At 43.4% G+C, this 13,971-nt stretch overlaps 3 protein-coding genes across 5 annotated transcripts; 2 read left to right on the forward strand and 1 right to left on the reverse strand.

Annotated features, from left to right (window-relative positions):
* Positions 1 to 5: 5 nt before the first annotated feature.
* tmem237b (transmembrane protein 237b) lies at positions 6 to 5,663 on the forward strand. Of its 3 annotated transcripts, XM_031558522.2 has the most exons (14): positions 6 to 241; positions 446 to 493; positions 1,583 to 1,611; positions 1,793 to 1,806; positions 2,062 to 2,127; positions 2,538 to 2,663; positions 2,840 to 2,942; positions 3,448 to 3,605; positions 3,740 to 3,866; positions 4,203 to 4,394; positions 4,661 to 4,734; positions 4,832 to 4,919; positions 5,220 to 5,341; positions 5,433 to 5,663. In XM_031558522.2, the coding sequence occupies exons 1-14, from the start codon at positions 221 to 223 to the stop codon at positions 5,495 to 5,497; spliced, it is 1,233 nt and encodes a 410-aa protein (XP_031414382.1). In that variant the 5' UTR covers positions 6 to 220; the 3' UTR covers positions 5,498 to 5,663. The 3 variants fall into 3 exon arrangements, with proteins under 3 accessions (XP_031414382.1, XP_031414383.1, XP_031414384.1); XM_031558523.2 differs by lacking the exons at positions 6 to 241; positions 446 to 493 and adding an exon at positions 504 to 971; XM_031558524.2 differs by lacking the exons at positions 6 to 241; positions 446 to 493 and adding an exon at positions 978 to 1,155.
* Positions 5,664 to 5,825: 162 nt separating this feature from the next.
* zp2l2 (zona pellucida glycoprotein 2, like 2) lies at positions 5,826 to 8,668 on the reverse strand. Its single transcript, XM_012829276.2, has 9 exons — positions 8,299 to 8,668; positions 8,016 to 8,203; positions 7,789 to 7,886; positions 7,529 to 7,686; positions 7,209 to 7,398; positions 6,790 to 6,928; positions 6,493 to 6,568; positions 6,076 to 6,219; positions 5,826 to 5,983 (listed from the first exon to the last, which is right to left on the reverse strand). Exons 1-9 carry the CDS (start codon positions 8,651 to 8,653, stop codon positions 5,862 to 5,864), a joined length of 1,470 nt encoding a protein of 489 aa, XP_012684730.2. The 5' UTR covers positions 8,654 to 8,668; the 3' UTR covers positions 5,826 to 5,861.
* A 166-nt stretch (positions 8,669 to 8,834) lies between these two features.
* On the forward strand, positions 8,835 to 13,450 carry LOC105901781 (cytochrome P450 20A1). The gene is made up of 13 exons (XM_012829277.3): positions 8,835 to 9,219; positions 9,541 to 9,590; positions 9,677 to 9,843; positions 10,099 to 10,244; positions 10,438 to 10,605; positions 10,873 to 10,951; positions 11,142 to 11,257; positions 11,410 to 11,464; positions 11,599 to 11,719; positions 11,857 to 11,968; positions 12,135 to 12,199; positions 12,325 to 12,414; positions 12,621 to 13,450. Exons 1-13 carry the CDS (start codon positions 9,148 to 9,150, stop codon positions 12,769 to 12,771), a joined length of 1,392 nt encoding a protein of 463 aa, XP_012684731.1. The 5' UTR covers positions 8,835 to 9,147; the 3' UTR covers positions 12,772 to 13,450.
* Positions 13,451 to 13,971: the final 521 nt, after the last annotated feature.

Here is a 13,971-nt window from a genome sequence, read left to right on the forward strand (position 1 = left end):
TTTGACGGGAACTATACTAGGATCTTTATGTGACATTCGCCTACCTTAGCAGAGTTACGGTAAGATAAGCGACCATGCAGCCATGCTCCTTGTATCTCAGGACAACAGTAAACAACTTGTGCACTCAAGGGAGTGTGCATGAAATAAGAGGGCAACCAGTTTTGGCCCTAGTATTACTTGTTCTATATGCAAACTTGGTGTGAAAATAGCCTTCAAAGGAATGGATTCTGAAAACTTAAAGGTTGGTAGCAAAACTGATGACAGAATAGTTTTGTTTTACATAGTCGACAACTGATGCTAGCCAACGCTAGCAGTGCATGCTAGCTAACGTTTTGCTAATATAGCTGAACTAATTATCTTTGCCTTGCTGGGTTATGAAAGATGTGAAATAAATCAACCCTGATTCTTTGAATCTTGTGTACAAACCCTATTTAACTTTATCTAGGTGAAGAGCACAAGAAGAAGGGAACTCCCACCCCTGCCTCAGACATCAGTAAGTAACGTACCAGCTAGCTAAACAGAGAATTCTGATGTTGAGCCATGGATACATTAGCGATAATGTTTGCGAGAAAAACAGTTGGGTCCGTTTGGTATGTAACACAGATGAAACATGTCAGGGGAAGTGTTCTGTCATGAGCAATTCAGTTCAGGACGAAATGGGTGTGAGAACATATGGGAACTATCAAGATGGAGGGTAACATTAGTTAGGAGATGAGAAATCTTGAAGATGTTTCCTTCCTTGAGGTGTTTTAGGCATAGTCATATATACGTACCGGTATATATGTCTATGGTTTAAGGGCGTTTGAGTCCATCTCCAGACTCCGTTCTCTGTCCGTGTGTCTGGTCAGTGTCGGAGTAATCCCAATACCTGGCAGATGCCAGTGGTCCGATTTAGCTCAGGATTACTCCCGTTTAACTGGAAGCGGGCAGCGTCTGTTTAACAACTAAACGGAATGGCGAAGAGACTGTCTGTAAGTACCAGAAACTATCAGAAACTGGAACACTCTTAGCTGTTTATGCATATTCAAACTTTGAGCTATTAACGAGCTTGCCTCTGTCGAGAGGTATCTGGGTTGATTTAGGTAGCTGGCTGTCGTAGTTGGATTGACGACATTGATAGTTTGATAGTTGCTCTTTGACTGGTCAGGAGTCATGGTAAATCTCAACAGTTTTCATCTTATTTCATTTAGGGTACACTTGTTTTTTGTTGCTGAGGTCATCATTGCGTGTCTTGGACCTTAGTAATATCTTATGCAATGTATAACATGTAATTAAACTGGTGAAATACAGGACCATTTGGTTTAATTAAGAACCGTATGTGGAATATTTTTTTTTCTCCATTTGGAGTCTCATTTGGGTATTATTTGATCTGTCAAACACAGTTTTCCACTCTGAAATGACTTTGACCATTCATAACTGAAAAACAAGACAGACAGACAGACAGACAGACAGACAGACAGACAGACAGACAAACAGATGCTTTGTTGTGGTCTGTTTAGGTTATGGTTTGATGAAGTTCATTCAGTATAATATAAAGTTATGTAAATATGTTATCTCGTCTGTTTCTCTCTGGTGTTGACAGCGGGGACGAACACTGCCCTCTTTGGCCAGGTGAGTTCTCACTCTTAGCCCCTTGCACCTGATAAGCTAATTAAAGAATAGCATATCATCGTAAAACAATCCAATTTCCTTTTTGGTTTCAACTCTTGTACTCTTCTGGTCTGACCATCCACTGTGCTGTTTCTCTCTCTCTTTCCCTCCCTCTCCTTTCTTGTTGTTTTCACCTATGAAGCCAAGACACAGTGGGTGAGTAACTCCCTCATCTCGTAAGCCAAATCGTTTCCACAAAGACGTCCATATTTAACTCTTCTTCTATTGCACAATATGATATATCACAACCATATCAAATAATATCACATCACAGTATGTCATGCTATATAGTAATAATATATATATTTGATGATATAATGACGCAAAGCATGACATACTGTGATGTGATATTATTTGTATATTATTAGTATACATATTATGTATGTATATTATTTATATATATATATTTAGATGAGGTGCCCAGGTCCAGGAGGAAGAAGGCCAAGAAAGATCCAGATGGCACAGAAGACATGGAGGGTGAGTAGCTGGCCATTTAATGCAGACATTAATAATATTAACTCTTAGTTTTTTTAAACTCGTAGTCTTAGTTAAATAAAAAGTAAGCACCAAGGGCTTCAGCAGAAAGGTGAATAAAGCGGAATACAATTGAATAAGGTATATCAAAGGTAATAACAGATATGGCCAGAGGTAAGCAACGCAATTACACATTCATTAGAATTGCATAAGGTTACGCATATTTGCACAGAAGGTTTTAAGAGACCTGGTTACTGTTTACTGTATATTCAGCAAGTCTTATTTGAGTGTGTGTGTGTGTGTGTGTGTGTGTGTGATGTTTGTCATGTGTGTGTGTGTGTGTGTGTGTGTGTGTGTGTGTGTGTGTGTGTGTGTGTGTGTGTGGTGTTTGTCATTTCTGTGTGTGTATGCAGACACTGGGATGGAGATGGGGGGTGTGGCGAGTCGTAGGCAGTCCGTGAGCCAAACACCTTTGACCCCTGAGCCTCAGGAAGTCCCTGCTGCAAGGAAGAAGAAGAAAAAGAAACAACAGACCCTCGGTGAGACAGAAAGATCCTGGAAAAACCCAGTCTCAGTGTTTTACTTGGACAAGTCATTTCACTCCTCAACGCGTAGTTGGTCTCATTGCCCCACTCTCCAAAGACTACATGTGGAAGTGTTTGTGTGTGTGAATGCACCGTTTTTTGAATGCTGGGTTTTGGTCGTCGGACTTCAGATCTTGAGGGGGACCAGGCCGGCCTGGTGAATGGAGATGCTGCAGATGCTGCAGAGCAGACCACGGACGCAGAAGAAGCACCACGGAAATCCAGGAAGAAGAAGTGAGTGCTCTACAGGCAGGACCTGAGAAGCTGATGACCTCTGATGACCTCTGATGACCTCTGACCTCAATGGGGAAACAACTAGAACAGTGACAAGCAAGCTGCTTTAACCTAAAATGTAGCATTGGGTATTGACAGCACTGTTTGACTGTATGGCGTCATACAATATCATTGGGTATTGACAGCACTGTTGTCAACATTATTGACTGTATGGCGTCATACAATATCATTGTGTGTTGACAGTACTGTTGTCAACGTTATTGACAGTATGCCATCATACAGTATCATTGGGTATTGACAGTGCTGTTGTCAACATTATGCCGTATGCTGTCATACAATATTGCTTTCATTGCTGAATGTCTTAAGTCATCATTTAATAAGCCCCCTCAGTTTCTGTAACGCACCTTCAGACATATCTCAATAGTAATAGTATATTAGTTAATAAACAAATGAAATGAAATAAAAATTAAATGGAATAATTCTACAAATTCTCTGTGAAATCCAGGAAGCCCAAGGTGGTGGAGACTCCGTATGTTAATGACCTGGACGTGGAGGAGGATGACATCATCTCTGACGCCCAGTCCCCAATCCCCCAGCATTCCCTGTTCTCCGCCCCGACGGGGCAGAGCCAGCCAGTGGGGAAGATGTTTGTGGAGCATGGCAGTGAGTTTACATTCTGCCTGTTCAGTAATCCATTAAATATTTTACTGTTACTGACATAACTTGTGTGTGTGTGTGTGTGTGTGTGTGTGTGTGTGTGTGTGTGTGTGTGTGTGTGTGTGTGTGTGTGTGTGTAGGACGCTTCCAGGCTGCTGATCGTATAGACAAACGGATGGCAAGTGATCAGCTGGACACAAACTTCATGGACATCCAGTCCATGTGGACCACCAGAGACGTCTCACTGAAAGTGCACAGTGGATATAGGTGTGTGTGTGTGTGTGTGTGTGTGTGTGTGTGTGTGTGTGTGTGGTGTGTGTTTGTGTGCGTGTGCGTGTGCGTGTGTGTGTGTGTGTGTGTGTTTGTGTGCGTGGTCCTACCATAATTTCAAAATGTTTTCAAGTTTCCATTTCCTCTGTAGACAACTTGCATACATAAATAAACGTGTTCTTGGGAAGAGCAGTATGAACAGACACAGAAGACTATACTATGGAAAGGATCGTGATACTAAGGCTATAGCTAGGCGATTTATTAGTAAGGTTGAATGGACTGTATGCATTAGTCCTTCCAATTCGATGAGCAGGTCCTCTGTTGTCTTTGTAGGGTGATTGGCCTGTTCGCTCACGGTTTCCTGGCTGGCTATGCCGCCTGGAACGTCATTGTGATCTACGTTCTGTCTGGAGAACAATTTAGCACCCTGAATAACCTGCTTCAGCAGTACCACAGCTTGGCCTACCCCTCCCAGTCCCTGCTCTACCTCCTGCTGGCCCTAAGCACAGTGTCAGCTTTTGACAGGTACCTTACACTGACATTCATTACATTACATTTAAAGCACATGTTTATTCTTAAGGTTGCTATATATAGAAACGGAATTGAATTAGGCCGATTTTTTTTTTTCCGGACTTACAATCAAGGGTGTGTAATTGACAGTATATCTATTTCACTAATAGATCTTGTATTGTTTTATTGTGGTTGGGGTTTACACCCATAGTGTGCCGCCAGGTTGGCCTTCTTTCTTGACATCCTTTCGCTTCTTTCCCTCTCTGTTCTCCCCCGCACAGGCTGAACTTGGCCAAAGCCACCATTGCCATGAGGAGTCTGCTCATGTTGGAGCCAGCTGCTCTCGCCTCCTTGCGTAAGTGGAGAACACAACACACAGGTGATACCTTGTTTTTGGTGACTGGACAAGGGTTCGGCTTTTCACACTGACTTCCTGTCTCTCTTCTCCGCAGTATACTTTGCTGCATTGGTGCTCACTCTGAGCCAGCAGATGACCAGCGATCGCATTAATCTCTACCCAAGCTCCAATTCAACCCTTTGGTGAGCCTCCTCCTTCCCCTATACTTGAGTGTCGCCAGATAATGGCTATCAAATGAACAGACATAGCCCAATCCTAGGTACACCTGCACCATGTTAATGTTGTCGGTGCCCCGTTTAGCCTCTCGCTGCATCACACCGTAGGGTAAAGAGATATTTATGAAATGAGTCATCAGCCATGCAAGGCTGTGTGAATACTGCGTCATTTCAGGCCCCCACGCTCAAATCGTACCATCGGAAAGTACAAGTTGCAGTTCACAAATATCCACCAGCGTTTAAAGGCATGTCTGTGTTGACCTATAGGCCTCCGGGCTCAGAGCATACCACCCTGTACCCCTGGATCGGTGTGAACCTGGCCGTCACCCTGATGGTGGGGCTGGCATGGGCACTGATCTCCACTGGCCCAGAGACAGACTACACCGAGGGTAAGACACGCAGCCTCGCGGTTTAACAATGCATTTTTAAACTTCTTAGAGTCTGATCTGATCGATTCATTTTGTCTTCTGCTTTGCTCAGAGTTCCTTCTGTCTATGGAAGTGGAGTACCCCAAGCCCCCACAGAAAGCAGACATGCCTGTCTGATACAAGCTTGGGTCTTTGCACCAGATCGCACCTTTTTAAAAATGTACTACCTTTCAGTTATGTAAATTTACTTATTTTTTGTATGGACATTGTATATAGTGTTTGGCGGTTTGATACTTGTGATATATTGAAATTATGCTTTTTTTTAAATAAATCTGACACTATACATCTGGCAGTCCTCATTCTTACCCCTTCCTTTTGCCAAAAAAAAAAAAAAAGTCTGGAGTTAATATTGGAGGTCAAAAGAATCAATTTCAGTGATCAAATGAATCCCATGGAGTCCTACTTGAAATAGAACACTTTTCAAAAAAATAAAGACAAACAGCAATTAGTTGAATAGCGCTTTTTTTATTTAGTATTCAGGTCACACTCGTACAGTCTGCAGCCGTGGCTTCCTCCTCCAGAGGAGTGCAGCCACCAGACCAGAGGTCCCAAAGATGGACACGGCAATCACACCCAGTATGCCATAGCTGGTCAAGTTTGACACTAAAGGAAGAGGAAAATCAGGGTCACTTTGGCAAACTGAAACAAAGGCCAATGCGATCACTTAGAAAAGAGGAGTTAGCGTTTTGACTCACCGACTCGTTGGCCTTCACCCTTTCTGGAAACTGGCCCCTCTGAACGGCTCATATTAAAAACTGGCCAGTCTTCAATCATGATTACCTCACCACTAGAGACTACAACTTGTCTGGGGGAATCGATCACAGCGTCAAGGGCTCGTCCTGTCAAGGCAACAAAGAGCAGGTAAATTACTTCAAGAGTAAACACCAAGCCACATGCAGACTTCAAAAATGCATAAAACATTTCATTAGATTAATTGCATGAATTCTTAGAATCCATTACCATGGACCAACTTAAATCTTAACAGCCCAATTTCCCCAACACAGCCACCCTCAGAGGCTTGACTTGTCTCAGGATGCATTAAAGCCAAACTAATCTTTAGAAGGACCATGGAGCGACAGTATGACTAGTGATTACAGTGAAGGGTTTCTCACGTTTCCTGTTGCATGCTTGCCTACAGTGGTCTCCACCAGCAGAGTAGCAGATGGATGTGCTGCAGTGAATGAACACCTGTTAAGGAAAAAATATAAATAAAAATGGCCCAATTAGACACCCTGCTTATTCCATTTCCACACAATTACTTACTCAGCCCACGCTGTAATCACAGACTGCATGCTCAAAAGCAGGTCATGGAAGATTTCCAGAAGCTGTTCTACAATGATTTGAAGCAATCCCTTTAGAGAAAGCAAACCCAAACGAGTCCCCCTGGCCATGTAAAGAGCTGTGCCTACCATCTGTTGCACTGGGAGGAGGGAGTCCTGGTCCACAAAGGTGAACATCTTGACAACAAAGCGCTTGTGGTGGTTGGGGTACGGAAGCCCAGAGGTGGGTACCATTGTCGTCAGGTAGTGGTCCTCTGTGTATGGGCACCTCAGTAAAGGAAATAACAGCCAGCCAACTTATGGTTAAATGCTTTTTTTTTTTTTTTTAACAAGGAAGCAGGGACCAGGGCTGGGGTATTCTTCACAAATATGACCACAGTATAGCACGTTTGGAAAGGGACTTTGTTCCAATCTGGTGGTATATCGGTTCAATCAGCTTGCAGCTAGAGAGCACCTTCGTTAGAATACATTCACACACAGATGTACTGTGGTTACAAGATGTAAAATCTCATCTAGATTTTAAGCACAAACACATGCAATTCACCTACCCGTCAAACAGAAGATCCCACTGGGGAAGACTGAGGGGGTCTTGGGTGGAGGTGGCCCAACAGTGGTCCAGAAGCAGGAAGATACTTGGGTCAGTCCTCTCCATGATGAGCACTTCTACGTGGACTGGGTCTCTCAGAACTTTGGTCACTGGGTACTCTGCCTCGGTGTAGTACGAACTGTACACATCCTCTGGACAATGACAACCAAAGTAGTTTATGGGTTTCCTCCAAGTCAAATACAGTGGCAACCATTAAACTGCTTGTATTCGCCATATTTTAAAGAAAACATGGCAGACATCAAGACAACATGAAAAACCAACCATCTGTGCATCCTTTAGTTGTGCAAACCCCATTAGCTAGCTTGAGCTCAACCCTTAGGGGCCCCTCCTGGAATATTGGGGGAGGGGGAAGGAGTGCGTTGACTTCAACCACAAGAGCCTCCACAGCACTACTAGAGTAGCGACACTGGAACATCAACCTAGCAGGGACACACACACACACGAGATCAGATCCAGTGTCAGATGCTTCAGAAATTGGTCCAAAGCATTACACCTGCGCACACACACACATTCACACTTACTTATAGGAACTGTCTCTTGTGATGGAACCACGAGGTCCCATCCCCACTTCATAGGACGACAACATGGTGTTCTCATACACAATGTAGTCATCTTCCTCCTGTCATATATATATATATGGCAAAAAAAAAAAGATACTATCAGGATAAACACTTAATTTAATAAGATAGGCTGACCAAAGCTATACTTAATATATGCCATACAACTAAATGTACACCACTTCACACACCGTCATGGTGGTACCACAGCCGCTGACTGGAAACTGGTAGATGACAAATGCTGATGTGGTGTCAGCAGGTTCACAGAAAGCCCCCGTTTCCTCAGCAAAGGTGATGGAATCAAGACTGAGGGGAGGCAGAGTGGCTTCCTTGGCAACCACAACTATAAACTGGGCATCGTGGGTACACTGCAGCGTCACTGATTAGGACGACATAACAGGGCATGTTGCAGACACATCCAAACACATACGTGCGGTTTTTAAAGACCAAGGTCAGGATTTAAAATGTACTCACCCGCCAATCCATAAAAGCACAGGCCCCCATCAAAACAGCAGTTGATAGCGTCACATTCAGCGCTAGTTATTGCTGGCTCCCCGCACTTGACCCGGTCAAAGTCTTCTACCTGACAACTCTGAGAGGGAGCGGAAAGCTTTTTGGTTTGAGGGTCCACACCATGTGACGGCTTGCTCCCCTGCTGAGGTGTTTGCCGTTGGACAAGTTGATTCTGGACGGGCTGTCGTTGGATTAACTGTCCCTGTCCCTGTTGCCTGCTTTGCCATTGGGCTTGGCACAAACAGAGATACACAAACAGTGCTTGTACCGCGCTCAAACGTAGTCCTCTCAACATGGCTCGACCTGTCTCCTCCATGCTTTGACATTCTTATTTATAGGCTGTTCTCTAATTTGTGCCACAATTGGGAACGCCCTTCAATTAAGAATGTCCGAAAACCGTTTTAAGTGGTTAAAGCTGCATTTGAAACATACTTCACACTACCACTTCTGGTATGAAATGCGCCGTATAAATAAAGTTTTATTTTATTTTTATTTTATTTGATATAGGCTACTCACTGTATTTTTTTTTTACATACCCTTCTCATCAGCATGCAAATTTCTCATCAAAATAAGTTTTCTGAATCCTTATTACCCTATGAGTAGTGAATCTAACCGATCGATTGCTCGGTAGTAAGATTGTTTTTCCTTTCGATTTAGGAAAAATAGTCAAGCTCAGACATTCACGGATGTTTGGTAGACGTGGTAGCTGGCAGCAAGCTTGCTAGCCAGTAATATAACTTAGTACGACTTGCTGACACTGAATAAACGTATTACTCAACGTGATGAGTTTTCCTAAATAAATTAGAAAGCATGCTTGATTTTGTGATATTTGCGGTGACATTTGTTGTCATCCTGGTTGGTGCGGTGCTTTATTTATACCCGGTAAGAAAGTCGTATTCATAACACTAACTTGGGCGAGGTTTCGTTTGCATGCCAACTGTGACAGTTTGTTAGCGCACTATTTTATGACTTTAGATCCTCATATAAATACAACAACTAGATTGCCTTATAGAGCACTACATCCACTTGGACAAATACCGTTGTTTAAAGTCTTTTGGACAATTCTGAATGAGTTAACATATAAAATACATGGAAGAATAATAGTTTAATGTGTAGGCCTCTACCACATTACGTTTGTCTAAGTTCTACACCAGAGCATCGTAACATCCACTCTTAAGTATCTTGAATTATGTTTTTCTTTAGTCTTCAAGAAGAGCGTCTGGAATCCCTGGCCTCAACCCCACTGAGGAGAAGTAAGTGTTGTTTTCCATTGCCTTCCATGTCCCTGCAGCTCCCCAGGGTTCTACCTTTTATTTCAGGTTTCTGTGTCTTTCATCAGGGATGGCAACTTGCAGGACATTGTCAATAAAGGCAGCTTGCATGAATTCCTGGTGGGCCTTCATGACCAGTTTGGCCCAGTGGCGTCCTTCTGGTTCGGCGGGCGTCCGGTGGTCAGTCTGGGAAGTGTGGATCAGTTAAGACAACACATCAACCCCAACAAAACCAGTGAGTTCTTCTAGAGTGGTACAAAACTGCTAAGTTCTTTTAGATAAAGATTTTTTCCACTTTTGTGGAATTTCTCTGTTTCTGATGTGGGTTCCCCTTCAGCGTATGCACATTTTCACTCCTTTTAGACTTACGTACTCCATGTAAAGGTCGACTATACCTATATAGCTCTTATAGGAACTTACAATGCATGTACTGGTCAACTATACCTATGTATCTCCTATAGGAACTTACCATGCATGTACTGTTTCATAGCGGACTCTTTTGAGACGATGCTGAAGTCGTTGCTTGGTTACCAGTCTGGCTCGAGTGCAGGAGCAACAGAGACGGTGCTGAGGAGGAAGATGAATGAGAGTGCCATCAACACCACCCTGAAGAATAACTTCCCCCTGCTGCTGAAGGTGACTGACCCTCCACCCTGACATGTTCCTCTCACTGACGTGCATCCACCTAGTTGTGTTGTTCTGTGGAGTTAATAGGATGATAAAGGCCTGTGGTTGAGGTTTTTGTGCTGTTGTGTAATGATGTAATGTATGCCAATGGTTTAATAAAGGAGTGTTGTCTCTTTCTCTTTCTCTCCATTTCCTCTCTCAGCTGGTGGAGGAGTTAGTGACCAAATGGCAGTCCTACCCCGAGTCCCAGCACACACCCCTTTGTTCTCACCTCCTCGGATTGGCTATGAAGGCTGTCACTCAGCTAGCCCTGGGGGACCGATTCCGCGATGATGCTGAGGTCATCCGCTTCCGAAAGAACCACGAAGCGGTGTGACATCTGGGTTTCCATATACGTACCTATGTTTAAGGCATCTGCTTAGACAAATGATTGTTTGGCTATCTAGCTGCATGTGCTGCAACTCAACGTAGCATTGCTTAATGGAGCCTGTACCGCTGTCTAGTTGCTATTTTAATTTGCATAGATTCATACAGAACACACATGCCAATAAAGTGACATTAGTGTCGGAAAACACGACGACACCCTTTAATGCAACAGGGTTGTGACACTGCCCTGCCCTTTCGGTGATGTCACTAGATCTGGTCGGAGATCGGCAGAGGCTACCTCGATGGCTCCATGGACAAGAGTGCCAACAGGAAAGGGCACTATGACAGCGGTAGGCACCTGGGCAGAGCTCTCTTCTCTCTACTCATTCAGGATTATAGATTATCATGTCACCCTTAATTTCATGTGGTGTAACCCACAACCTACTCTGTGTGTGTGTGTGTGTGTGTTTTTGTTTGTGTGTGTATGCGTTTCTGTGTGTGTGTGTGTGTGTGTGTGTGTGTGCGTGTGTGTGCCAACAGCGTTAGCAGACATGGAGTCGGTTTTGAAGTCTGTGGTGAGGGATATCAAGGGGCACGGTTCTGGCCAGTCTTCCTTCATTGACTCCCTCATACAGGCAAAAGTCTCTGAAAAACAGGTATGTTTGTAAACAAAGACACTGGACCAACACTGCAGTCAATGCACACATCTTTCAGAAGCACCTGTATCCTCACCCTTGTGAAATTTGTCGAGTTTTCTTTACTGTAGTCAGTTTTGTTCCCTTACCTTTTGCTGGCTCTGTCCTTGTAGGTGATGGAGGATGCTATGGTCTTCACTCTCGCTGGTTGTATTATCACTGCTAATTGTGAGTGAACTGTGATTGTTTTGTAGAGCTGTTTGGACTGACTAGCTCCCTCTCTTATTGGATATTGATCTTTCTCATTGTCTTCTGTACTAAATTGAGTCTATATTAAATGTGTTCCTCGATTGTTGTCCCAGTGTGCACCTGGGCTGTCCATTTCCTTTCCACTGCTGAGGATGTGCAGGAGAAACTATTGAAAGAATTCACTGAGGTCTTGGGGGAGGGGCCTGTTACCCTGGAGAAGATTCCAGAACTCAAGTAAGGAAAATCAACTGTGGCTGTCAATCAAACTCTTTCTTGCTTTGCATCATGGGTTTTTGTCTTGGTTTCTTGCAATCGTTTTTGAGCTACTTATAAAAGTATGTATTTACATTGTGTATCAATACTCTGTACAGGTACTGTCAGCAGGTTTTGAATGAAACTGTACGAACAGCCAAGCTCACGCCCATCGCTGCAACTTTACAGGAGATTGAGGGGAGAGTCGATCAGCATCTCATTCCTAAAGAGGTTACTGAATCCACACATGTCGTTTTCCCTTTAGATATGGTGTTCAAGTGTACAAATATTACTGTACACTTGGTCTAACTTTGCTGCTTTTGATGTGGATGATTTATTTAGGCCATGTGAAATGCTTGTGCTCTGTTTAGACACTGGTTTCTTTGTCATATTTCAGACGTTCGTCATCTATGCTCTTGGCGTGGTACTCCAAGATGGAGACACGTGGCCTCTGCCCTACAGGTTTGTGTTGGAGAGTCCTAAGCAAAAGGTCGAGACTTGATTTGATTTGATTTGTGTACAGTAGGGTTTCCTACTCCTCTACGGTGCCATGGACACTCCTGCATTATCACTCTTTGTTTGTTCAGATTTGACCCTGATCGATTCAAAGAGGAGTCCTCCAGAAAAAGCTTCTCCCTTCTAGGATTCTCTGGGAACCAGGCCTGCCCAGAGTTAAGGTAAACAGGACGTTTTGTGTTCTGCCATGGTTTGTCCATGCTGATGTTACATCTAACAAACACAAGGCCTATGTTGAGCATTGAGGTATGATTGAACATGTTTTCTGTATGTGTCCCGCTGACCATAACCGCTGATGTTGTTTTAGGCACGTTAAACTTCATGACTCCTCCAAACTCCTCCTTTTCCTGTTTGTCCCTGTCCCCAGTTTTGCCTACATGGCTGCCACGGTGCTGCTGAGCAGTCTGGTGCGGCGGCTGAAGCTCCACGGCCTGGACAGGCAGGTGGTGGAGGCCAGGTACGAGCTGGTGGCCACGCCCAAGGACGACACCTGGATCACCGTCAGCAGCAGGGAGTAAACCTGCCCCCCCATGTGATCTCACGCTCATGGGTCGCGTCCTTGACTCACACTCTTCCTCTGGAGGAAAAAATAGATGACAGTGGAATCTGCTCGATCACCAGCCAAGTCTGGCATCACAGTGGCTCAACAGCACAGGGTTAGATATTTTGCATACGTTTTGCATTTGCGTTGTATTTTATATTGAACGACTTGTTCGGAGTCAGTCGGACAAATCGAAGAGCAAAGGACATATGCAGAGAACAAGTGATTTGAATGAGCCACGTTTACCATTCGTTGTAATTATTTGACAATGTCCACGAAGTGAAATGCATATGAAAATGAGGGGAAAAAATGACAAGTCCCTTTCTATCCGTACCACAAGTGCCACAGCCCTTTGGCCTATACACTGCCCGGGACCTTTAAAGGAATCTTTAAAGGGATCATTTCTGGATGTCTGTTATTAACTGTTGTGGCTTAGCAGTAATATTTGTATAGTGAATAGTACACTCCAGAAGAAAATGAAAATAATTGAAGACATATTCTTCATCAGTCATGATGTACTAACATTCCAAATGTGTCCTTACCCCTGTTAGAAGAAGAAAACTAAACAAATAAATATATGACTGAAGTGTTGAGGCCTTGACAAGAGTACCTCAGTACAGGTATTTTCTTTGTTAATAAAATTGTTGTTTACTGAAGTATTATTTTGTATCTCTATTTTGCTAAAGCAATGAGAGGTTGAGGAGGAAGAATGGAGTTTCCTTCTAGCAAACCATTGTAGTATTCATGGCAGTGCATTACACTCTTAAGAAATATGCAGCTAATTACCAGATTCATCAAATGATTAATCAAATGAAATGATCGTAAAGTAAAAGTAAAATTCTCTTCAAAGTCAGCTTTATTATGAGATGGGTGTAGCAAATACAGTAACAGGATCCAGTAAATACGTACGTACATATATACAAACACAACGAATGATCCGTGGATCGCTACAAAAGCTATAACACAATTGTGTGACCATATACAACAGGAGCTAAAGTGCAAATATAAAAATATACTATTAAAACAAGCAGCAATACTTTTTTTATTTTTACATGTGATATAAAATAATTCCTAAGAGAGTGATGCCAAAGATCGTCATCAGTAATGCAGAAGTTCGCAGGCAAGCGTACAATCTTCTGGGGCTATTCCAAGTACATGGTTTAGTGACAAACCTGGG

This window comes from Clupea harengus, chromosome 21, assembly GCF_900700415.2.
Source record: "Clupea harengus chromosome 21, Ch_v2.0.2, whole genome shotgun sequence".
NCBI classification, from domain to species: domain Eukaryota; kingdom Metazoa; phylum Chordata; class Actinopteri; order Clupeiformes; family Clupeidae; genus Clupea; species Clupea harengus.

Coding starts and splice junctions, on each gene's coding strand:
- tmem237b (XM_031558522.2), top strand. CDS start 221: ATGGATTCTGAAAACTTAAAG. Junction 2,943..3,447: donor CGGAAATCCAGGAAGAAGAA/GTGAGTGCTCTA, acceptor TGTGAAATCCAG/GAAGCCCAAGGTGGTGGAGA. Junction 3,606..3,739: donor GATGTTTGTGGAGCATGGCA/GTGAGTTTACAT, acceptor GTGTGTGTGTAG/GACGCTTCCAGGCTGCTGAT.
- zp2l2 (XM_012829276.2), bottom strand. CDS start 8,653: ATGGAGGAGACAGGTCGAGCCATGTTGAGAGGACTACGTTTGAGCGCG. Junction 8,204..8,298: donor GTGCTTTTATGGATTGGCGG/GTGAGTACATTT, acceptor CGTCCTAATCAG/TGACGCTGCAGTGTACCCAC. Junction 6,220..6,492: donor GCAAGCATGCAACAGGAAAC/GTGAGAAACCCT, acceptor TTGCCTTGACAG/GACGAGCCCTTGACGCTGTG.
- LOC105901781 (XM_012829277.3), top strand. CDS start 9,148: ATGCTTGATTTTGTGATATTTGCGGTGACATTTGTTGTCATCCTGGTT. Junction 9,220..9,540: donor CGGTGCTTTATTTATACCCG/GTAAGAAAGTCG, acceptor GTTTTTCTTTAG/TCTTCAAGAAGAGCGTCTGG. Junction 9,591..9,676: donor CTCAACCCCACTGAGGAGAA/GTAAGTGTTGTT, acceptor GTCTTTCATCAG/GGATGGCAACTTGCAGGACA.